General features: G+C 44.2%; 1 protein-coding gene and 1 pseudogene across 1 annotated transcript in view; both read right to left on the bottom strand.

Annotated features, from left to right (window-relative positions):
- Positions 1-10,737, bottom strand: part of ANKH (ANKH inorganic pyrophosphate transport regulator) — a 153,577-nt gene extending 142,840 nt beyond the window's left edge. The window contains exon 1 of the mRNA XM_007961244.3: positions 10,252-10,737. Coding sequence (XP_007959435.1) covers positions 10,252-10,347 — 96 coding nt within the window. The 5' untranslated portion in view covers positions 10,348-10,737. The remainder of the gene's footprint in view (positions 1-10,251) is intronic.
- A 2,505-nt stretch (positions 10,738-13,242) lies between these two features.
- LOC103215242 (cytochrome b-c1 complex subunit 7 pseudogene) lies at positions 13,243-13,575 on the bottom strand (annotated as a pseudogene).
- Positions 13,576-24,932: the final 11,357 nt, after the last annotated feature.

Here is a 24,932-nt window from a genome sequence, read left to right as displayed (position 1 = left end):
GCTCGCACAGGATGACTGAACCTCCAAGACTCCAGGCACATAATATTCCTCTTCGGGTCACGCACAGAACAAGAGCCACCTTTCCTTCTCATGTCCTCAGAAGCTGATAACCACAGAGCTGACCTCTGCCCCTCCTGGTTCCTGGTTCATCTGGCTCGATAGGAAAAGCCTAATTAACCTGTCAGCAGACATTCTGCTTTCCAGCCATTTAATCAGGACAACGAAATGTCCTAAGAAGCCTCAACCTCACTTTTGAAGTCATCTTTGAAACTCCCTATCTGGGGACTCTGCTCTATTTTTGGATTTCTCCCCAGCCTGGACCCAGAGGTCCTCACTGGCATATTTCTGCCCAGGTGAGATAGCCTGGTGGGTGTAGTGTGTCTAGTGCCTGTCACCTCCTCATGCTCCAGACTACAGAGCCACACATGTACAGCCCCTCCTCTGTCCCCCAGGCTGGGGACAGTGACGTCAGCCCATCTTATTGAGGAGAGTAGATTCTTATCTACACTCTCTTTTTATCAACCTACTTTTCAGTGCCTCTGGAAAATGCCATAACTGATCTAAAAACCACCTAGGACCTGCGAACTAACTTAAGCCAAAATATCCTCCCCCTAACTAGAGACAAAGCCGGTCAGTCTGTCCCTAGGGACCCTGAACCAGATGTAGACTGTCTTTTGATAACATTTTATCTAGCGGAATAAATATTGCCCCCAACCTTTGCCCTGACAAATAACCAAGTTACTTTCCTTCCCTGGATGGACTTTAAGAGCATTTCTGGGGCTGGGCATGGTGGCTCACACTTGTAGTCCCAGCACTGTGGGAGGCCCAGGCAGGTGGATCACTTGAGGTCAGGAGTTTGAGACCAGCCTGGCCAACATGGTGAAACCCATCTCTACTAAAAACATGGAAATCAGCTGGGCATGGTGGCACGCGCCTCTAATCCCAGCTACTCAGGAGGCTGAGGCAGGGGAATGGCTCAACGTTGCAGGGGAGGCGGACGTTGCAGCGAGCTGAGACCACGCCACTGCACTCCAGACTGGGCAACAAGAGCGAAACTCTGTCTCAAACAAACAAACAAAAAAAGGGCATTTTTGGTATGAAGAAGCAACTACATAGAAGAAACAGTAAATTCTGATGATTAAACCTTCTAGTTGACTGAAATCCCTCCTAAATGTTGTCTTTGCAATTTTAAGCTCATTTGTTCTCAGAGCATCATGACTGGTATTTGGTTGTTGGAACAGTAACTGAATGATCCCAAAACCATGGAAAACCAACCAACAAACAAAAACAACACCTGGGCTGATACGGCTTCATATGAAGCCTGCTAATGGACCTATCTTGCAATTCTATCTTCATCTTTGCAGACCAGAGCTCTCCACGTTCCCCAGCGGAGCATTGAGAGAGGAAAAGCAGGAGGTGGGAACATCCAGATGAGAACTGTGTCCAAACATCTTGCTGTTTCATGACCACAGACTTACTGCTCGGCTGCAATTACTGAGCACCTCGTCCTGTGTCATAATAAACTGTGCTGTATAATCAGACATTTTGCTCTGTGCTGCTCCGATTGCAAAAAGGTGCTTCATGTGTGTTTTCTTAACCATGGTCTAAACAGTTTGAGGGCAGGGGCTGGGTCGAATACGTCCATGCTTCCTTGCCTTGTTCAACAATCACTTCACTGCCATTGGCCCTAGAATCTCTCTGGAACAGATGCAAAATGAGAGCAGGAAAACGAGTGTCATGAAGTATAAATGCTTTTCCCAAAGGAAGCCACCAAAGTTACTCCTTCATTTTTCCTGGAATTCTAGTGAATTTTAGCTGCCTGGGCCCAGAGCAAGTCCACAGCAGAACGTTAAAAAGTAAGAACTCAATAAATATCAGCTATGTTTATGGTGTTTGTGTTATCATTAAGTGGTTACACGGGTATACTGCACAGCAAGAAGAGGAAACTGAGTCCATAGTAACCAGTTACTGAAACCAGTAGCAATTGATTACTACTAACCAGTTGACTGGCAACTGGTTAGTATTAAAATGATAAAAGCAGGCACATGGCCTATAAAAAATTTTATTAAACCCTACCACACACTTAAGAGTCTCAAGAAGGCCACAACACTGCTGCTGGTCATGCAGGGCTCCGGACTGGCCAAGGTCAGCTCCCACTGGTTGGTGCCAATCCCTTGGTGAAGTATTTTGAATTTCATGTGACTTCCCGGCACAATGGACATTCACAGCCTCCAAAGATGCTACATTATGCTTTGCCATATGATACTCATTTCATAAGGTAGATAAATGTGCAGTACAGGTTAGATTTCCAACAATACTAGTTTTCATACTAAAAAAAGATGAAAACCCCAGTGACTTCCACTTTGAAGTATTAGCTTCAGTTATCAAGCAAATTCACTCATGTGGGTGGCTCAGACCAAGATAAGGCTGTAGAAAACTGGATTTTTCTCTATTGCATCTCTACAGAAACTAATAGTCATAGGTGTTCCAAAAATACCTGATTTTTTCTTTTTTTAATGTAGACACCACCCAAGTCACTCTGGTATGCTATACCAGGAGCTTAACGAGGTTTATTTACTCACACAAGACAATAAGGAATGGTTCTCCACCCACGCTCTCTCCTCCTCCCACGTAACATAACCTGCTCCATTGTCCCAAACCAAATATGGAAACCAAATTATTCACCGCTAATATAAAACTGGGCTTGCCTCATCTAAAAAGTGGTTTCCATAAACAGTATCACACTGTACCCTTTAAAAACTGTTTTTAGGCTGGATGTGGTGGCTCATGCCTATAATCCCAGCAGTTTGGGAGGCTGAGATGGGAGGATTGCTTAAACCCAGGAGTTCGAGACCAGCCTAGGCAACATCACAAGACCCCATCTCTACAAAAATAAAAAAATTAGGCAGGCATGGTTGCATATGCCTGGAATCTGAGCTACTCGGAGGCTGAGGCTAGAGGATGGCTTTAGCCCAGAATTCGAGGCTGCAGTAAGCTGCTGTTTGTACCACTGTTCTCCAGCCTGGGCCACAGAGTGAGACTTGTCTCAAAACAAAACAAAATAAAAACTGCTTTTAAAGAATTCGATTACTAGAAAGACATTTAAATATTGTTTCTGTATGATTGATATGCTTGTAAGTATTTAGATAGAGCAGTATCTAGGCTGGTCATCAAACCACCTCAATAAACAAATGAATGAGTAAATGAGTAAACAAACTGACCTCAGGATTATACCTCTATGGCTCTAAAAACAACCTGCTTACCTAGTCATCTTAAGAGATGTATTTTAAATGCAGATGGACATCTAAAGAAAGCTGGGAAACACAGCAGGGAAGTAAGTACCAGTTGGACTAAGGAGGTCACAGTGTCCTTGACTAAATATGGACTGCAAGAAAGGCATGACCTCATTTTCTATGTATGAATCGGAAACTGAAATAGGCACCAAATTATGCCAGGCATAAAGCCCAAGGTAGTCAGAGAAAACACATTATCTACTTATTACACAAAGATGTTCACTGAAACTTTATATTGCAAAAACAAACAAACCTTTGTTTAACAATAAGGTAATACATGCAAAAGGAATTACAGCATGCTCTCATAACCACATATTAAGCTGCAATTTAAAATCATACTTAAATACTTTTAAATAGTTTAGGGAAAATGTTTCTGTGTTTTGTGAAACATACACACATATACCATTTTATATATATAATGTGTGTATATATACACATACACACCATTTTTATGTGTATATATATAATGTATACACACACACACACCCCCACCACATACACATATACTTCCTCAATTATGTTATAAAAATAAATTGGCGGCCAGGCACAGTGGCTCACACCTGTGATCCCAGCACTTTGGGAGGCCGAGACGGGAGGATGACCTGAGGTCAGGAGTTCGAGACCAGCCTGACCAACATGGAGAAACCCCATCTCTACTAAAAATACAAAATTAGCCAGGCGTGGTGGCGCATGCCTGTAATCCCAGCTACTTGGGAGGCTGAGGCAGAAGAATCACTTGAACCCGGGAGGCAGAGGTTGCGGTGAGCTGAGATCACACCATTGCACTCCAGCCTGGGCAACAAGAACAAAACTCCATCTCAAAAAATAATAATAATAAAAAAATAAAATAAAATAAAAGAATAAAGTAGTAGGAGATACCCAAATTGTTAAAGGAGCTTTAGGAGTGAAATTAGAGGTACTTTTTCCCATTTAAAAAATATTTACCAAACTTTAAACAAATAGCTGATATTACTTCTATTTATAATTAGGAAAAATAATTAATTTGAAATTTATTCTGTTACTACAGAATAGACTGGAGGGGGAAAAGTCTCCCTCACAGTGACTCAGAGCCTTAGCCTGAGATTTCTGTTTCTTTCTTTAAGCGCTTTGAGAAGTGGATCTTACAACAGATCCCTGTCTTATTCCTTAAGGCAAGCTCTTAAGCACTGTCAAAGGAGGTCCTCTCCATTGCTCAGTGACCTTGGATGAAGAGGCTCTTCCCTGTTGGAGCCAGTGCCATAGACTACATCTGTCCTTTTTAGTCCCATTCCTCCTAATCGAATGAAATACTTCTGTTGTACTTTGGGAGGAGGTGTGGAGAGGGTGCGCTTCTCCAAGCTATTTTTCCTGGGCGTCTCTTTTTGTCCGTCTTGTGATATTAATAATTTGGAACCCTCTTATACTGTGGAAGCCTAACTCTAGGTTTCCTAAATAGAAAGGGCTGAAGATATATGAACACTCTTATTACACATCTAACTCCAGGAATTGTCACAATTCACGTGCAAAACTCTCCATTCACAGATAAACAGCTCTGGTCTTTGAATTATCATATTAGACCCAACCAAATTCAGTAAATCATACAAGGCAATTTGAAATATCTAAAGTCTTTGAAAGGTATTGAGGTATTCGGTGCGGTCTCAGCTCACTGCAACCTCTGCCTCCCTGGTTCAAACAATTCTCCTGCCTCAGCCTCCTAAGTAGCTGGGATTACAGGCGCCTGCCACCATGCCTGGCTAATTTTGTATTTTTAGTAGAGACAGGGTTTCTCCACGTTGTCCAGGCTGGTCTCAGATAATCTGCCTGCCTCAGCCTCCCAAAGTGCTAGGATTAAAGGCATGAGCCACCACACCCAGTCCCATTTCTCCTTTGAGCGTAAAAGAGTAGATTACCTGGCCCTAGGCAGAACACATTTCTTAAGTGAGAACAATTTCAACTTTCTTTTCTCCTTCAAGGTCTTCACAGCAACGTTACCCTTAACATTTTAAGTAATACTGAGTACCTTTTTAAAAAGTTCAGGCCAGGCGCAGTGACTCACGCCTGTAATCCCAGCACTTTGGGAGGCTGAGGCGGGCGGATCACAAGGTCAGGAGATCGAGACGATCCTGACTAAGACAGTGAAACCTTGTCTCTACTAAAAATACAAAAAATTAGCCAGGCATGGTGGCGGGCGCCTGTAGTCCCAGCTACTTGGGAGGCTGAGGCGGGAGAATGGCGTGAACCTGGCAGGCAGAGCTTGCAGTGAGCTGAGATCGCGCCACTGCACTCCAGCCTGGGCGACAGAGTGAGATTCCATTTCAAAAAAAAAAAAAAAAAAAAAGTTCACTAATTTGTTCTATGTCATTTGGTGAATTTGGCTTTTAAGGAAATTGGGGACTTTGAACCAAATTTAAACAGAATAACAACAATTCTTTGGACATGGCGAGATCAAATGAACATTTGCAGATACTTTAAAAGAAATATATTGTTTAAAGACTATCTCAATATGCTCCTTTCCTTAGCAATCTGTATTGTTCTAATGATAAAGACCAAGTGACTTCTAAACAACTTTATTGTGAGGTATCAGTTGTTTCTTCCCCCCACCCCCACTCCGACCAAAAGCTATGCCAACCTTGTTAACATAAGATACAGTGTTGACTTAATTATCTGGGTAATTCAGCTTTTCTTAAAATGAACTTATTGGTCATAATATCCCTCTCCTGGAAGCCCTCCTATTAACCATCCTACATCTGTTGAGCTTTTAAAATTCAATATACAGGCTGGGCGTGGTGGCTCACGTTTTGGAAGGCCAAGGTAGGCGGATCACGTGAGCTTAGGAGTTCAAGACCAGCCTGGGCAACGTGGTGAAACTCCATCTCTACAAAAAATACAAAAATTAGCCGAGGGTGGTGGTGGACGCCTGTAGTCCCCGTTACTTGGGGAACTGAGGCAGGAGAATCGCTTGAGCCTGGGAAATGGTGGCTGCAGTGAGCCAAGATCACACCACTGCACTCTAGCTTGGGCAACAAGCGAGATTCGGTCTTTAAAAAAAAAAAAAAAAAAAAAAAATTTCAATATACGACAGTTAGGATTAAATTTAGACCTAGTCTGGGAATCAGAAAAGCTAGAACTTATTCCTAAATTTTCAAGGGCCAGTGGGGTACGGGCTTGAACCTTAGCTCTGCCATTTACTGCTTGTGTCATCTTGAACAAGTACCTTACCATGCGTAGGCCTCTCATTCTTTCCTCATATATATCATGTGCTGAGATATAGGTACATACTAGGTGCTCAATTAATGGAAGTGATTAATACTTTTGATTCTCAATCTGTAAACATTGAGATAAAATAATTCCAGATATACAATGATCATAAAGTATTTTATATACCTATAGGGCTCTATAATACAAACGTTATTTCAGTTTCTGCAAAAGGGGATGTGTTCCCATTTTCTCTGGTGCCTATGTAGAGACAGGGCAGATCATTTTATTCCATAGAGCTTTTTTTAGTATAAAAATTCAACCTCTCCCCCTCACCACCTCAAATTACTGCCACTACCAAAATTGAAAAAAACATGATAATAGGTTTTGCTAGTTTCGTTAGAGGAAATAGTCCATAATATTTGGTTTCCTCCCTGACTGAGCTATAAAATAGCTAAGAAATCTATATACAAGAGGTAATTTTCATGGAGAAAATCAGAAGTTTCTGGAGAGACTGTTACAGGCTCTTTCCTTAGCCCCTCCACACACTCTGGCTCTGGGGTCATTAACAGGCAATTTCTTTACATGGTCTCATATGTGCAACTTACTTAACTTTCAGTGGAATCTTGTACATAGCTGGATTTCCATTTCAAAAGATCTGTACATGTTTTTAAAGAAACCATGAACTGTGATATTTATCATCATAAAACACCTCATCTAAGAAACATTTAATATAATTTTGCTATTGTTTTGTTCTTGACAAGCCAGGAACTTAAAAGCTCATGAGAGGTTTTATTTTCTAATTTTGCATTTCTTTTCTTTTCTTTTCTTTTTTTTTAAGACAGAGTCTTGCTCTGTCACCAGGCTGCAGTGTGCAGTGGTACAGTCTTGCTTACTGCAACCTCTGCCGCCTAGGGTTCAACACAATTCTCCCACCTCAGCCTCCTGAGTAGCTGGGATTACAGGCATGCAACACCATGCCTGGCTAATTTTTGTTTGTTTGTTTGTATTTTTTAGTAGAGATGGAATTTCATCATGTTGGCCAGGCTGGTCTCGAACTCCTGACCTCAACTGATCCATCCACCTTGCCTCCCAAAGTGCTGGGATTACAGGTGTGAGCTATTGTGCCTGGCCTCTTTTTTTTTTCTTTTTTTAAATAGAGGTGAGGTCTCACTATGTTGCCCAGGCTGGTTTTTAACTCCTGAGCTAAAGCGATCCTCCCACCTTAGCCTAAGCAATCCTCTAGCTTAAGCCTCCCAAAGATTGCCCTCCCGAAGTGCTACGATCATAGATAGGCATAAGCCACCTTGCCCAGCCTAATTTTGCATGTCTTAATCATCTCAAAAGCATGTGAACCTGAGGCTGCATTGACCTTTGTTCTCCCGTGCTACCTCTCCATCTTAGGATTTGTAAATGGCTGACAAATAAGCCACCATTCACTCCCAGCAAGGTGTAATACACCTGCCCACTCAGCAGCAGGACCTACATGTGTCTGTCTAGAACTCCATATAAACTCAAGGACTGCATGTTTTCAGCTAATGTAGACCTACTCTTGCAAACTGGTTCATTTCTCCTCCTCTTTACTGTGCTTCAGAAGAGTTGGGGTAAAATGTTCTTCTATTCATCACCCACACATATCAGGCCACTCTTCAGCTCCCACTGTAATTCTTTCCCTCCAGTTTAATGCTGAGAAAGAGTAAGCAAGTCTCGCTCTCTCTCACCCTGCAACATTTTGCAAAACAATTATCATCTGACACCAGAAGGCAAAGCAATGTTTGGAAAACCTATCAATTTCTTCCCCACATTTCTCCACCCTTAATTCTGTGATAAAATATCTCCGCCCGCCAGGCAGCCGATAACCTCATAAATACTCTGGTGTTTTCGGGAAAAGGACCTCAAATGACACTTGTTGATAACATTTTGCTTCTCTGCAAAAACACAACTCCGTTAAGTACTGTGCTTACAACAGCTATAATAATCAGGTTAGCAATGTTTTAAGGATGAGTTAGAATTATTAGACCCGTGAGGATAAACCATCTAGATAGTTGTCTCTTATGTTTAACCTACCTTTTGTGACTTCAGGAGATTATTTTTCTCATACTAAAATCAAACCTAGTTATGTCAGCCTTTCATTAAATCAAGGCAAAAGGGAGGCAATATTGTGGTATGCATCAGGTGGTTTAATGATGACACAGACTACTCTTATTTCCACTAGTTATCTCTATATGATTCTTACACGCACACAAACACACACCAGTTCAGATGAGCGGCCTGGGCTTTCTGACAACCTCTGGGACAGCTTCAAGAAGGTAAGCCTCCCTAGGAAAGGCTCGAGTGAATGGACAGCATCTGACTCATCTAAAATGGGCCATGTAGTAAATTCGTGTCTAAAAGCTTTTCTACAGATTGTAGGAAATGTTTAAAGTCACCAGTTACTATAGAAAGAAGGGAAGGTGGGCAGGTACAGGGTGGAGCAGGGAAGGAGAAGCCCTTGGGGTACCCTTGTGAGGCACTGGCAGGGCACAGTGGCAACAGAAGAGACAAGATTTTATCAAAGGACATTGGTTGGCTCTGTAAACAAAGGTCTCTAGAGAATATGCCATACTATGAACACCTATCATCAACAAAATTCAAAGTAGAAAGTAGCTTACAATGTGGGCTACATATTAGGGAGCTTATAGAGTTGCAATTATTCAAAAGTTCTGAGCACAGAGAGACAAATCCAAACAGATATTCGTCAAACGAAGGAGTCAAACAAATCTCCAGTTTGTAATTGCCTCCTGAAAGCTGTTTGGCTTTTACAATGAGTATTGCATCAAAATAGGCGCATATTCTATATAAATATCCGTTTAAGTCTCTTGACTTAAAAGGAAAGAAGACAGACAGTACCACAATACGGGAGTGCCGCTCGTCACACGCTCTGGCCACTTGGGACACCTGCCCATCAGGGTGGCATGTCACTGCCTCCCCATCACCAAATCCTCTCCCCGGCCTTAGGACGCAGCTGCATCCCGCTGGCGGCCCTGCCAAAACGGTCCCCACAGGCAAGGTGCAGGGTGCCAATGCCCCATCGCGGGAGAGCCTGCAGCGCTAGATTTGCAATGACGCCACATGGAGAAAACGTGAAAAGAAACAAGGACGAGAAGGCGACACCAAACGAAAACGTGCTCCCTTCTTTAGTGGTCCATGAAAAAAAAAAAAAAAGAGAAAGAAAGAAGGAAAGAAAAAGGAAAAGGAAAAGGAAAAAAAAGAAATTCCAAACTAGAAATGGTCAAGACCGGCTTATCAGGACACATTCGGGATACCCCTAATCCTCACCTGGGCTACGAAACAGATGTTTAAAAATTAGAAGTACCTGGGAAATCAACTTGGACGCATTATAAAACAGAATTTCCCCACCGTCACCATTACCACCAGCCACGGGTAAATAAAAACCCAGTACTTAAGCTACTAGAAACTACATTTTAATTACAGAGCTGAGGTTTACATAATTGCAAATTACATAATACTGCCGTGCACTAAAAACCCTTCCATACATAGGTGAAGCTTCACACCATCCAGTCTTTAACATTTTCCAGAGAGGGCTGGAAAAGTCTGCTGAATAATTGAGGGGACGGAGAGAGGGAATGGGGTGCTAGAAAAGTCACCCTTGACAAGCTGCACACCCGACCAAATGTTCCAGGATAAAGAGGGACTCGGAGCAGGTGACTCCCCTCCGCCCCAGTGTCCGGGCGTGTAAGGCCAAGGCAGGGCGAGCGGGCACGGGGCACGGGGCCGGGCTTACCTGCTCCCCGAAGTCGATGGCTATGTTGGTGATGCCCAGGGGCACCAAGAACCGGATCAGGGGCCAGTAGTGCGTGAGCGCCGGGAATTTCACCATAGTCCCCGCCGTGGGCTGACCCCACACACATCTGCTGCCGCGAGGGGACTCTGCGGGGAGGCAAAGGGCGACGGGGCGAACGGGGCGCGGGCCGACAGAGGCCGCGGGCGGCGGGGCCTCGGGCGCGGCGGCGGCGGCTCCTCCTCGCGGCTGCGACGCCTTCTTCGAGCGCGGCTGCTCTAGCAGGGGATCCGCAAGCTCAAGTCCATCCCTGCTGCCCTCCCACACAACAAAGATCTGCCGGGAAAAAAAAGAGGAGGGACGGCGGCGGCGGCGGCGGCAGCAGAAGGTTCTGCTGACAGCGGCTCCATTATAAGCGTTCTGGGGCCCGGAAATAAATAACCTCGCGCACGAGGCGCCGCCGCCGCCGCCGCCGCCGCCCGGAGGAAATCAGGGGCGGGCGCGGAGGCGCGGACACCGCCAGCGGCCACGGGGGCGGGCTGGGGAGGGGGCCGAGCCGGGCGCGCCGCGGCCTCCTTCCCTGTGCCGTCGCCTGCGCTCGGCGCGGCCGCGGGGGGCGCTGCGCACGCTCAGGCCGTGGGGCCGGCGCCTCTTGGGCGCTGGGCGGGACTCGCCGCGGAGAGTCGGCCGGCCCGGGGGTGGCGGCGCTGAGGGCGCGGCGGGGATGGTCTGGGGGCGTGGGGGTGCCGGTGGGGGGCGGGGGCAGTGGGCCGCCTCGAGGCCCCGGGTGCCCTGGCTCGCCGGCCAGGCCTTGTAGCCCGCGTCCCGCGGGGCCGGGGGCTGGGGTTTCCGCGCTGTGCCGGGAGGGCCCGGACGTCTGGAAGACTTTGCAGCCGGGGCAAGCGACGTGGGCGCGGACGCGCGAGGAGGGCTGGGGCGCGGGGCGCGGGGCTGAGAAGGGCGCCGTCCGGCGGTGGCCGGGCTGGCGGCTGGCGGGGACTGCGGAGGAGGCAACTTGCGCCGGGGTTGGGGCCTGCTTTGCGGGACTAGCGGCCCTGGAGGTATGGAGGTGCCGCTCCGCGGGGGCGAAAGAAACGAGGAAAAGTCGCCAGGAGGGAGCCTGTCCCCCAGGGTTTCCAGGGGCAACGGTGTCCTGTGTCCCTGGGGGACATGCTCCAGGGCAGCAGGGAGTGGTCCCCGCAGGCTCCCAGGCTGGGGCCGGCCGCCTTCTGGGGCGCTCAGAACTGTCTGTTGCAGTTTGCAAACAGTACTCCCGAATTCTTTTCATTGTAAAAAGGCGCTATTAAAAATAACTCGTAAAGCCTATCATCTCTTTTAAGTAAAGGGGAAGAAAGAAAGAAGTGTATTCTGTTTTGTAATACCGGGCCCTAGTGATTTCAGGGTAACTAGTCGCGGTGCTGAGAGTTTGACCTAAAGCTCGGCAGTGTGACAGCAACGCCAGCATCCATCCCCGCACCCCAGCACTGTGACGCGAGGGAGGAGGACCCGGTGAATGAAAAGGGCCTCTGGGCAGGGCTGGCTTCACAGGCGTGCGATCTGTGCAGTCAGAAAGGGCCCGCACTTAAAAGGACTAACGCACTCTTGAATTTGAACAAGGGTCTCTGCATTTTCATTTTGTACTGGGCATGCATAGGATGTAGCCTATCGTGGTCTTACTATTTTGTACCCGCTCTCACACACATCTCTTTGCATTTAATAAACATAATGAAATAATTTATTGTTAAAAGTAAGAAAGTATCATGTACCTAGAATGAACCTGTAAACTCACCATTTAGCTTTGTAAAGCTTCTGTAAATAGTGAGCTTGAGACCTTAATATCCTGGGTTCACGTGTTTCCCAACTACTTTGAAAGTATTAAATGTTTCCATAGGCCGGGCGTGAGTGGTGAGCACCTGTAGTCCCAGCTACTCGAGAGGCTGAGGCAGGATCACTTGAACCCGGGAGATGAAGGTTGCAGCGTCACCCACGGCAATGGAGCCTGGGTGACAGAGTGAGACCACCTCTCAAAAAATAATAAATAAATGTTTCCATATTTTACATCCTTTTAAAATACTTTTTTGAAATTCCACACAATTTGAGCAGACTTTGAGAAATAGGAAGCTAATTTACCTTGTAGCTCTGATGTAACCTCAAATTACATTCCCTATAATTAAAGTTAAACTTTGATAAGTATTTATTGTGTTAAGTGTGTCAAATAGCAATACTGTATTTAAAAGATTTCCCAGCAAAACGGGAGGTTCATGTGGACAGGACTATCTTCAGGAGCAAGTTCTTGAAAGGTGTGTTTTAATATATTTGAATGTAACCTAAATATACAAAAAGGGAGCCTGTTATTTAAAGGAATTCTCTGGGAAAGAGTTTTTTTTTCCCCTAAAACAAATATCACCTCATGGTTTATCATTCTGTTATTCTAGGTTTCACGGGCTCATTTTACTTAGAGCAATCTAACTACACTGACCTTTGTCTAGAATGTGGGATTGATGAGGTCCTAGATCGATCTCAATCAAGTCCAGTTTGCTTTCTTTGGTCTCTGGACAAGGACCGCCACAACTCCGGCTGCCTGATGCGAACACACACCTTTGGTCTTTAGGGACGATGGTGAGAAAATTCCAGTGAATCAATGAAAGGTCATCATCCTTGTTTGAGTGTTCTAAAAGTGCATTTTTTAAATGAGTGATTTGGAAGTGTCACCTCTGATTATGGCAAAGAGCCCTTTTCAGATTTTAAAGGCCTATGAATTTCAGTAAGACTATGGCAACATGGAAACGAATGAGACATTTCATTATTTTTTGTCACAGTCAAAATCTGAAACAGATGTCAGAGTTTTGGCTCCTCCATATTTTTTGTTTTTTTAATGATTACAATAGACATTTATTTAAAGTAAAACATTGGCAGACCAAATAATTCTGAAATTATATGTTTCAGGTTTAACTATCTTCATAAAAATACTTGGAGGACAGCTGCATCCAGACTTCAAATATGTGATGACTTCTTTGACCATTCTTCTCATTCTTTTCTTTCCCAAGTAAGCGCTTTCAGTTGTGGCTCATGGTAGAATTTATTCTCTTCATGTTTGGTCCACTGCTCTTAAGGCAAGATCTGCTGTCTCTTAGTCAGGTCCAGTGTTCTAATGCGAAACATCCTGCCATTAGAAAGCCCTCTTATGGCTTCCTTTACATCTTCATCCTCGTATATCGTCTCATCTCACGTTGACTCTAGTTTCTCAAATCCTGCAGCATTGTCATACCATTTTCAAATACCATCCAGCTACCTGTCTGGTGCTGCGGTAGCCAGCCTGCTAGCCATCTTCACCCAAACGCGAAATGTTGCCTTCTCCCTCTGTCTTTTTATTTATTTATTTGTCTAATTTATTTTATTTTATTTTTGAGATGGAGTTTCGCTCTTGTCGCTGGACCCAGGCTGGAGTGCAATGGTGCTGTCTCAGCTCACTGCAGCCTCCACCTCCCAGATTCAAGCGATTCTCCTGCCTCAGCCTCACAAGTACCTGGGATTACAGGCATGCACTACCACACCTGGCTAGTTTTTTGTATTTTTAGTAGAGACAGGGTTTCACCATGTTGGCCAGGCTGGTCTTGAACTCCTGACCTCAGGTAATCTGCCCACCTCGGCCTCCCAAAGTTCTGGGATTACAGGTGTGAGCCATTGCACCCGGCCTCTCTTTTTAAACTTTGTTGTTTGAAAAGATAACTTAAGAATGTAAGTGATGAGAATGAGTAGGAAATTTTTTTAATTACCCAGAAGCCAAAAAGACATCCCCAAATCATTAGGTGTTTTCTTTTGGAAGGTGCAGCCTTATCTTCTGTTTATAAAGTCTTAGACTTGATGGTTTTTGGTCAAAAACCATTAAAAGCTTTACAAACTACACTCAATAGTGTAAGAAAAAATATGTATATGTAGAAAAAATGCTGGAAGAAAATATGCTCAACTCTTCACAGTGGATAGTTATTGCTGAGTGGTATGAATATGGCTGATTATTCCTTCCTTTGTATACTTTTCTGTGTTTAACGCAGTGGGCATATATGTTTATTTTTATCAAGTTTTTAAAAATTATAAAACTTTTGGAAGTGCAAGGTAGCACTGATTTCAGAGCATGGAAAAAGTTACTCTTTGCAAAACAATTTCATAAATAACCAGCAATATCATTTGGGTGCCTAAAATTATTAACTCTAATTTTTAAAAGGAGCTTATGCAGAAAGAAAAACTAAAAGTTACATACATGTCTAATTTACCTGTTTTTCTGAAATTGATCTTAAATGAATGGATTCAAGTAACCCCCCGCAAACCCGTCACCAAGGAACATCTGCAGCAAAGGGCAAAATAAAAGATCATGTTTAAGGTTATCCAGTTCTCGAACTCTGTAACTCAGACCTCCTTGACTTGAGGAACCCAATGATGTCAAGTTGGGATTGTAGCAGTGAACATGGTTTGGGAGCAGATGCCATATTGATCTGTGTAAGCTTGACCCAACAGGGTTATCTTCATTGATTTTATGCAGTGATCCAATGTCGTGTATTTAGTATAGCCAAGTTATTTAACAACTTCGATGGAAGGCTTAGTCCTACAGATTGGTGTCTAGTTTTGAGTCACAAACCTCCAATATAGGGTAGACTAGGTATAAATTTAAGCCTCACAGTTCTATATTTGGGCCTTTAATAATTTTGCTCCATGTCTCTTTGGGGATGTGGTAAGGGGAAGTCTACGATTTCAGCCTACTTAATTGTGTTCATATGAGCATCATCCTATTGATAAAGTCATTATTTCTGCCCAGTTGCCAGATTCCAAGACAGCAAAAAGAGAAGTTATTTGCTTCCTCCCAATTGTTAAGTTTTACTTTTGCTATTCCAGCCCAAAGCCTACGTGTAATTTGCCTGGGCTAATTATTAAAGTCAGTTTCTGTACTCTCAGCACATGCCAGAAGTGGAGGTAGGAGGTGAGGGGAATGGGTAAATGATCCTAAAACTGTCGTTTGCTGTAGATAAGCTAGAATTAGCTAGCTAAATTCTGCCAAGAGTTATAGTTCTCACTTTTAATGACTTCCTTAATAATATTTTTAAAGGGACCACACGGATGCTTCAAAATGTGTGCTGTAAAAAGGAATGGGGAAGAATTCTATATACTTATATGGAATAATCTGTAGAATATTTTGTTAAGTGAGAAAAGCAAGGTGCCAAACCATAAAATGGTATTATGCTATTTTGGGGGCAAAAAGGGAGAGAAATATGAATATGGGTGTGGGTGTGTGTGTGCATGTGAATTTGCTTATATTTGTGAAAAGAAACACTGGTAGGATAAGCCAAAAATTAATTAAATGTTTATGAGAGAAGGAAGAGAACAGGTTGGATTTGGGATGGAAGAATGATTTCTCTTAATGTACCTTAGAATCTAATTTTGGCTTTGGAAACATTCATGTTTTACATGTTGAAAAAATAAAATTAAATCAAAGAAAAATTGACAGCAGATACATTTCACGCAAGTGTTTTTCTTAGTCCCCTTTTACTCTGAGGAAGGAATTTAAAGCAGCTTAAATCAGAGCACAGATATATACCTTATGCACTTTGATAAATTTTGATTTTTCTGTAACTGCTAGAGAATAAAACCGTTTGGAGAGACTCTTGCCAGGGTAACTATGTAATCTGGTGGCATTGTGCATTGGTAACTACTAACTCACTCCTTCCTCTGAAAAGCGGCCTAAAAAACAAGAGTAAGTTTTAGGATAGATTCTGCCTGTGCCTCTCAGAAATGACACCACCATGAACTGACTTTCAGGATTCTTGAAGTAATGTACTTTATACGGGTAAGCATTTGATAATTTACTGACTTATATTTGGCTCATAATGATGCAACATAAAAGGTGAACATGTACGTAATTCATCCTGGCTCTGCAAACCTCAGGTCTGGCAATGCTTAATGAGGAGAGTGAAATGAGCTGCAACTAAGACTAAAATAAAACTACTTTTTGTTCCCCTTTTTCCCTCTTTCTTAAACTTCTGATTGTTTTGTTTAAATGACCAGAATAAGATAGAATGCCTGTAATTAAAAATATTTAATAAAGATTACATTATCTTTGCCACCTATTCAAAATCTTTTTAAATTCTTTTTCCACCATCTAAAGGAGATACTGTTTAATTATATAAAAGGTAGGTAATAAAATACATTTCTCTTTTTCTAATCAGGCAGTGAGGCATAAACTGTTGGGACATACCACTCAGGGCCATTGCTGTCTGGGACTAAAACACTGGTCTGTATGGAGAGCCTTAATATTCTTGCTTCCTTTTCCAGTCACTGCCCCAGCATTCTTGCTCTGAAGCAAAATGCCTGATTCAACCATCTCATCAGTATTTCTAGATCTTTAAATGCTTTTTTGTCTTTCACATCTTCTGCAGGGCGTTTACCAAATTCACCATTGATTTCAGTGTTAAGGAAGGTTTCCTCTGGCTGTTCAGTTTCCATTTTCTTGTATTAAATGGACACACCAGGCCGGGTGCAGTGGCTCACACCTGTAATCCCAGCACTTTGGGAGGCCGAGGCGGGTGGATCACGAGGTCAGGAGATTGAGACCATCCTGGCTAACACGGTGAAACCCTGTCTCTACTAAAAATACAAAAAAAATTAGCTGGGCGTGGTGGTGGCCGCCTGTAGTCCCAGCTACTTGGGAGGCTGAGGCAGGAGAATGGTGTGAACCCAGGAGGCAGAGCTTGCAGTGAGCCGAGATCGTGCCACTGCACTCCAGCCTGGGCCACAGAGCAAGACTCTATCTCAAAAAAAAAAAAGAAAAGAAAAAATGGACACACCAATCCATTGAAAAACAAAGAAGCTGGTACATTTGGCTGATTGGAAAGCAAACTTAAAAAAAAAACAAACAAAAAAACTCTCTTTTTAAATTTGTTAAAGCTCTTTTGGAATATCATTTCTTTCATAAAGATTTCCTGGGTAATTCTAGCTCACTTTGGTCACTTCTCTTCTGTTTAATATTTTAGCAGTCAGAGTCAGGGTTGTATTCATTTCTATTTCTAGTGTTTAAGTCTGATACCTACCAAAGAATATTACATTTCCTGAGGTTGGAACTATTTAGAGAAGGGATTCCCAACCCCTGGGCCATGGACAGGTACAGGTTTGTGGCCTTTTAGGAACTGGGCTGCACAGTAGGAGGTGAATGGCGGGTAAGCAGGCAAAATTTCGTCTGTATTTACAGCCACTCCCCATTGCTCACGTTACCCCTGCACTCTGCCTCCTGTCAGATCAGTGGTGGTATTAGATTTTTTTTTTTTTTTTTTTTTTGAGATGGATTCTCACTCTTTCACCAGGCTGGAGTGCAGTGGCATGATCTCCACTCACTGCAATCTCTTCCTCCCTGGTTCAAGCGATTCTTCTGCCTCAGCCTCCCGAGTAGCTGGGACTATAGGTGCTTGCCACCATGCCCAGCTAATTTTTGTATTTGTAGTAAAGACAGGGTTTCACCATTTTGGCCAGCATGGTCTCGATCTCTGGACCTCGTAATCTGTCCACCTCGGCCTCCAAAAGTGCTGGGATTACAGGCGTGAGCCACTGCGCCCAGCTGGCATTAGATTTTCATAGGAGTGTGAACCTTATTGTGAACTGTGCATGTGAGGAATCTGGGTTATGGGCTCCTTTTGAGAATCTAATGCCTGATGATCTATCACTATCACCCGTCACCCCCAGATGGGACTGTCTAGTTACAGGAAAACAAGCTCAGGGCTCCCACTGATTCTACGTTATGGTGAGTTATATAATTATTTCATTATGTATTGTAGTATAATAATAATAGAAATAAAGTGCACAATAAATACAATGTGCTGGGATCATCCTGAAACCACCTTGCCCCCAGTCAGTGGAAAAATTGTCTTCCATGAAACTGGTCCCTGGTGCCAAAAAGATTGGGGACAGCTGATTTAGAGTACTGTTACATCTCTTTTCACCCTCCTTCTCCTGTATCCCTAAGGCAGTAATAGACACTAAATAATATGTTTTGAGTTGAGTGTTTTATGTTTTGTGTGTGTCTGTGGTTTTGTTGTTGTTGTTGTTTGTTTTGGTTTCACTCTGTCACCCAGGCTGGAGTGCAGTGGCACCATCTCGGCTCACTGCATCCTCTGCCTCCCAGGTTCAAGCGATTCTCCTGCCTTAGCCTCCGGGGTAGCTGGGACTACAGGTACCTACCTGCCACCAGGCCCGGCTAATTTTTTTTTTTTTTTTTTTTTGTATTTTTAGTAGAGACGAGGTTTCACCATATTGGCCAGGCTGGTCTTGAACTCCTGACCTTGTGGTCTGCCCACCTCAGCCTCCCAAAGTGTTGGGATTACAGGCATGAGCCACTGCACCCAGCCGTGTTTTTATGTTTAATCTCCAAGCTGGCAAGTATGTTATCATTTCCGTTATGTAGTTAATACTAATTGGACATCTTTAGCATTTTGAGAATATATGAAAATCAGATTCTCTTGTTTTTCAGAGTTTACTATCCCAGAGAAAAGGTAGACAATTGTACTTTAAATTGTTACTGCATTCTAAATCAAATCTGTTTTGTTTTCAGTGTTACTAATTATATTTTAGTAGGTATCAATTAATCAAAAAAGTAGTGGATTTTACCTTCTATTTTTATTTATTTATTTATTTTTTGAGACAGAGTCTCACACTGTCACCCAGGCTGGAGTGCAGTGGTGTGATCTTGGTGCACTGCAACCTCCGCCTCCCAGGTTCAAGCAATTCTCCTGCCTCAGCCTCCTGAGTAGCTGGGATTACAGGTGTGCACCACCCAGCCTGGCTAATTTTTTGTATTTTTAATAGAGACAGGATTTCCCCATGTTGGCCAGGCTGGTCTCAAACTTCTGACTTCAGTTGATCTGCCCACATCCCTCTCCCAAAATTCTGGAATTACCAGCGTGAGCCACCGCACCCAGCCCCTATTTTACCTTTACATTAAGCATGTAGCTTATCCCTAAGTGTGTTTACCCCCCAACCAGAGGATTTTTATGCTTGAAAATATTTCTGATTTCAAGATGGTATCCCCCTACTTTATTTCATAATTTTGCATATGACGCAATAAATTGATTGGTTGGACAATGTTGCCAATGAAACCAATGTCATTTTTAATCTCCATATAAATTGGTTAACTTTGTTTTCATTCATTTAGCAATCTCTTTTGAGTGGCTACTGTGTGCCAGACATGGTGCAAAGTGCTGGGTAAAAAGTGCTGAGCAAACCAAACATGACCCCCTAAGACTAGGAACCGTGCAAGATGAGCTCTCTCAACACTCCTATTCAAGACCAGAGTGGAAGTCCCAGCCAATGCAATCAAGCAAGCAAAAGAAATAAAAGGCATATACAGTGGAAAGAAAGAAGTAATCTTTTAGTTCACAGATGATGTGATAGTTTGCATAGAAAAATCACAAAGCTTCAACAAGAACACTACCAGAACTAATATATGAGCTTAGCAAGGCCACAGGATACAGTCTCGTCTCATTTAATCTTCAAAGTAATCCTATGAATTTGCTACTTTTACTTTTTGAGGGGAGGGAGATAGGAAAACAGAAGCATAAACACAAAGGTGAAGTAAACCGTCTTAGATCTCACAACTAACAAGCAGCACAGTTGGTACTTCAACCCAGATATACATGACAAAAAATGTTAATCACCGTGCCAGGGCATTTTAAATTTAGTATGCTTAAAATGCAAAGTCTCAGCCCTTACCCAGAGATTGTGATTCACATGGTGGAATAGGGGTAAGTCCTGGGAAGCTGTGTGTTCACAAGCACCCTGGGAGATTCTGATGCAAGTTGTACAAAGAACCTCCCATTGTATGGACTATATAATCCCTGTGCATGTACGGTATTCTGTATGCATATACTATTTCACATGGTACCTCTAACCCAGGAGAAACGATCTCTCAGTCGAAGCTCAATGTGATAGAAACGAAACCAACCTTTTTCTGGTCTCATCGGTGGATTTAAAGAGAAGCTAAACAAACCTAGAAGGGCTGGTAGAATCCACAGCTGAGATGGCAAGGAAGAAAAGACATTTCCAAGGGCTGATCCCTCTGCAAGGCCCACAGATGAGTTCTTGAGTGCAAGTTTTTTTTTTTTTTTTTTTTTTTTTTTTTTTTCCCTGAGATGGAGTCTTGCTCTGTCACCCAGGCTGGAATGCAGTGGCGCGATCTTGGCTCGCTGCAACCGCCACCTCCTGTGTTCAAGCAATGCTCCGGCCTCAGCCTCCCAAGTAGCCAGGATTACAGGCGGCCACTACTGTGCCTGGCTAATTGAGTGTAAGTTCTATGCAGAGAACCTTGCAGAGAATTTCACAGCCTACTGCAGTGGAGGGGCATTCCAGCAGAAGCCAAAACACTGGTGGTCTAGAGAGAAAGGGAACTTGAAGAGGGAGTTCAGGGGTTCAGCAAGGGTACTGGGGGATAAGACTATGGAACTGTGTATTTAGAGCTCAGATAGCTAGTGAAGGATCCATAAGGATGAGGGAGGGGCCAGGTGCAGTGACTTATGGCTATAATCTCAGCAATTTGGGAGGCGAAGCTGGGAGGATCGCTTGAGCTCAGGAGTTTGAGATCAACCTGGGCAATATAGTGAAACCCTATCTCTATTTTTAAAAATTAAAAAAAGGATATTAAACAAAAAGATGAGGGAGGGATTGGAGTGTGCATTGCCCATTTTATTTTATTTTTTAATCATAATTATTAGCTATTCCTGGATTGAGCATTTTCCATGTGCCAGGAATGTTGTTAGGCACCTCACATGTGCTGTGACGTGCAATCTTCAGAGCAACTCCCCGAGGGAGGGACTGTTCATTATCACCCAGTAATGAATCTGATCAGAGGAGTTGAGCAGACCATGAAAGAGACTCAGGATCACAAAAGAGCAAAGCTGCAAGGAATTTTAGAGATGATTTAGTCCAAGGGTGTATCCTGTGCTTTAAGAAGAGACAGAAAGGACTGGGTGCAGTGGCTCACACCTGTAATCCCAGCACTTCGGGAGGTCTAAGCAGGGGGATCCCTTGAGCCCTGGAGTTCAAGGTTACAGTGAGCTATGATTGTGTCACTGTCCTGTAGCCTGAGCAACAGAATGAGACCCTGTCCAAAGAAAAAGAAAAAAGAAAGGAGAGAGAGAGAAGAAAAGGCAAAGCATTCCTGGAAGGACAGCAGCTATGTGGGTGGTTTCTCAAAAATGAGGAAACGGAATAGTTTGGGACAGGGGCCTGTGCCACAGGCTTTGGAGAAGAGACAGTGGGGTTAGGGCTCCTCAGAGCAGGGGCAAAGTCACCGCTAGAGCAGTGACGGGGGCTGCCTTGATCATAATTGTGCAACTAGCCTCTCTAGGGCACTGCATGGTTTCCAATCTACTTTTCATATCAAGTATAGTAGTTCCTCACACCTCATCTATGAGAAGGTCTCTCAGTTGAATTCTTTTGGTAGAATCTAAGAAAAATCCGCTTAAACTAGCCTAAGCTGAAAAGAGGGATTTATTATGAAGATATAGTATGTTCCACAGAACCCAAGTCAAAGGCAAAGTGGCCTCAGGAAGGAACTGGTACTAGAGACTCAGCTATTGTTAGGACTTGCCCTGCCTCTCTAATTACTATTCCCCCTGACCTCCTGCCTGTTACCTGTTGCTTGTCTGGTCCAGATGGAGGTAGAAAATGCCCAACCAATAGCTTCTCAGCTTAGATATTAGGTCCCTTTTTCCCTTAGGTCTATATGTCAACAAAAGAGACTCTGAGTGGTCCAGCTTGGATCAGGTTCCCATCCTGATGCAATCAGATGAGTCAGGGAATGGGGTCATGTTGTCCATCATGACTCCTGGGTGCCCCAGGGAGAAGTGGCCGAGCAGACAACTTAACAGATGTCTTACCCATGGCAGCCTGCTGTGTAACACAAGTATACATTATCCCATATGTACAAATTTTCAAAGATGCATCTGCCTAACAAGGCTCAACTACTCCAGTGACAATCCCAAATGTACTCTCTCTTTCCCCAACAGAAGACAATTGAACTCAGTAACTCATATCCAGCCACTGTAAGCAATACTGGGGTCCTGGCACCAGGGTTCATAGACAGTGCCATATTTTTCCATATAAGGGAGTATTGACCCCTTTGCCATATAACACGAGGGGCCAGGGCTTAGAAAGTGCATCTATTTGGATACCATTATTTAGCCTATCACAAGTAGCTTCATTAAAAAGGTAAAGCAGGCCAGGCACAGTGGCTCATGCCTGTAATCCTAGCACTCTGGGAGGCCGAGGCAGGCAGATCACCTGAGGTCAGGAGTTCAAGACCAGCCTGGCCAACATGGTGAAACCCCGTCTCTACTAAAAATACAAAAAGTAGCTGGACGTGGTGATGGGCACCTGTAGTCCCAGCTAATCGGGAGGCTGAGGCAGGAGAATCACTTGAACCTGTGAGGCAGGGGTTGCAGTGAGCCGAGACTGCACCATTGCACTCCACCCTGGGTAACAGAGTGAGACTCCATCTCAAAAAAAAAAAAAAAAAAAAAAGTAAAACAAAACAGGTGAAATTGATTTTTAATATATTTTGTTTAACCTAATATATCCAAGGCATTATTATTATTGCAACATGTAATCAATATAAAAATATCAATGAGATATCTTACATTTTTTTTTCCGACTAGGTCTTCAAAACCCTGTGTGTCTGCACAGACTTTCTCTTTTGTCTGCATCTCGTGGTGAGTTGTTCTTGCACTGGGGCACAGCTGCACATACCATGGGGTCATGTTCTGCTAGAGGGACCCACCCAGGATCTCTGCTTTCATAGGGAAGGGTGGCTTTCCCCAGGAGAATAAGCACCTTGGGCTCGGCTGCCTGGCACCCTGCAACTCAGTGCCAGATATTCAGAGGCCACGTGCCTGCCCTGACTCAATCAGTTGGCAAAGACCCTCTCTCTGGCACCCGGAGACCCTGGTCGTGCCTTTTCCCTTGGGAAGTTGAATCCAGGCGCAACCCCTTTCTCTGGCAGTTGTGTGTGTGGAGAGGGTGGCCTGGCAGGGCTGAGTCCTTGCACCTCACTTCCTGTTGCCAGGAAATGGAAACATGGAAAAGTACTCATGGCCGCCCATTGGGCAGATCTGGACTTCTGCACAGTTGAAAATGGTAGAAATAGGATGTTAGGTCTAATTCCAAAACTAGTTCTCTCAGCTACATATTCTTCTGCTCCTTCCCATGGGAAAAGGCACAGCCAGCTTCTCCGAGTGCCAGATAGAGGGCCTTTCCCAACTAAGTGTGAGCCGGGGCGGGCACCTTACCTCTGAACAGCTGGCATCTGGTGCAGGGTGCCTTGTGTGGTCTAGACAGGAGGTAGAAAATGCCCATCCCATAGCATCTGAGCTTAGATATTAGGGCCTTTTCTCCCAGGTCTATTTGTCAGCAAAAGAGAGCCTGAGTCAGGGGATGGGGTCATGTTGCCACCGTGACTACTGGCTTGATAGGTGGTGACCCTACCACCACCTATGGTACCCTGAGACAGGGACTGCTTTGCAAGGCAGTCCCCACTTAGACTGAGGTAGGACAGCAGGCAGGCAGGGGCAGGTCAGGAATCGGGACAAACCAGGATGTGGTCCACATGGCCAAGGTAAAGACAGGAGCTTCAGGAAGAGCCTTCGGGTGTGGCCAGACCTGAGCTGGAGGCCATGGCCGGGCTGCTCACAGACAGACCTGTTTTGGATGGAGATGAACTGTTAAGTTGTTTGTTTTTCAGTGAACTGCTCCACCCGAGAATGTTCCAGTCATGTCTTAAAAGGCTTAGCCCCTCCAGAGAGGGTCTGGTTTCCCTGAGTCAGTGATTTTTGTCGCCTTCTGTCTAAGAATCCTGCCAGTTTGTCTCCAAAAGAGTGTTTGCCCTTGGGGTGGATGGGGGCTCAGTTGGCTCTGGACTGAGACTCAGTCCTCTTAGGCTTTGATTCAGTAACTTTCCAATTCCCTCCCACAGCACTGGGGCCACAGGTGGGCATTTGGCTTAAACCTGACACTAACCCCATTGACTCCAGTCACCAGAGCTGTCTGCACATAACAGGTATCCATGCATGTTGCCAACCAACAGCTCTTATCTTGAGGTGGCTTGACTGTCAACCAGGCCAGGGGAACTGATTGCCGGAGGCCTCATCTCAGAAGCAAAGAAAAGCACCGTGTCCTTGCTCTAGTGTTTTCCAAGGACTCTAGGAAGTGCCTGATATGGTTTGGCTGTGTCCCCACTTAAATCTCATCTTGAATTCCCACATGTTGTGGGAGGGACCTGGTGGGAGGTAATTGAATCATGGGGGCAAGTCTTTCCCGTGCTGTTCTTGTGATAGTGAATAGTCTCACGAGATCTGATAGTTTTATAAAGAGGAGTTCCCCTGCACAAGTTCTCTCTCTTTGCTTGCTGCTATTCATATAAGACATGACTTGCTCCTCCTTGCCTTCCACCATGATTGTGAGGCCTCCTCAGCCATGTGGAACTGTAAGTCCGTTGAACCTCTTTCTTTTGTAAACTGCCCAGTCTCAGGTATATCTTTATCAGCAGCGTGAGAACAGGCTAATACAGTGCCTTTAAAACATGTTTACAGTGATGTTTTCAGTGTGTGCCCACCTCTTTTTGGTGAATCTATGAAGAACATTTAGCACAAGTCTCAACA

The sequence above is a fragment of the Chlorocebus sabaeus genome, chromosome 4, assembly GCF_047675955.1.
Source record: "Chlorocebus sabaeus isolate Y175 chromosome 4, mChlSab1.0.hap1, whole genome shotgun sequence".
Lineage (NCBI taxonomy): Eukaryota > Metazoa > Chordata > Mammalia > Primates > Cercopithecidae > Chlorocebus > Chlorocebus sabaeus.
This window is presented reverse-complemented; position numbering and strand designations above follow the sequence as displayed.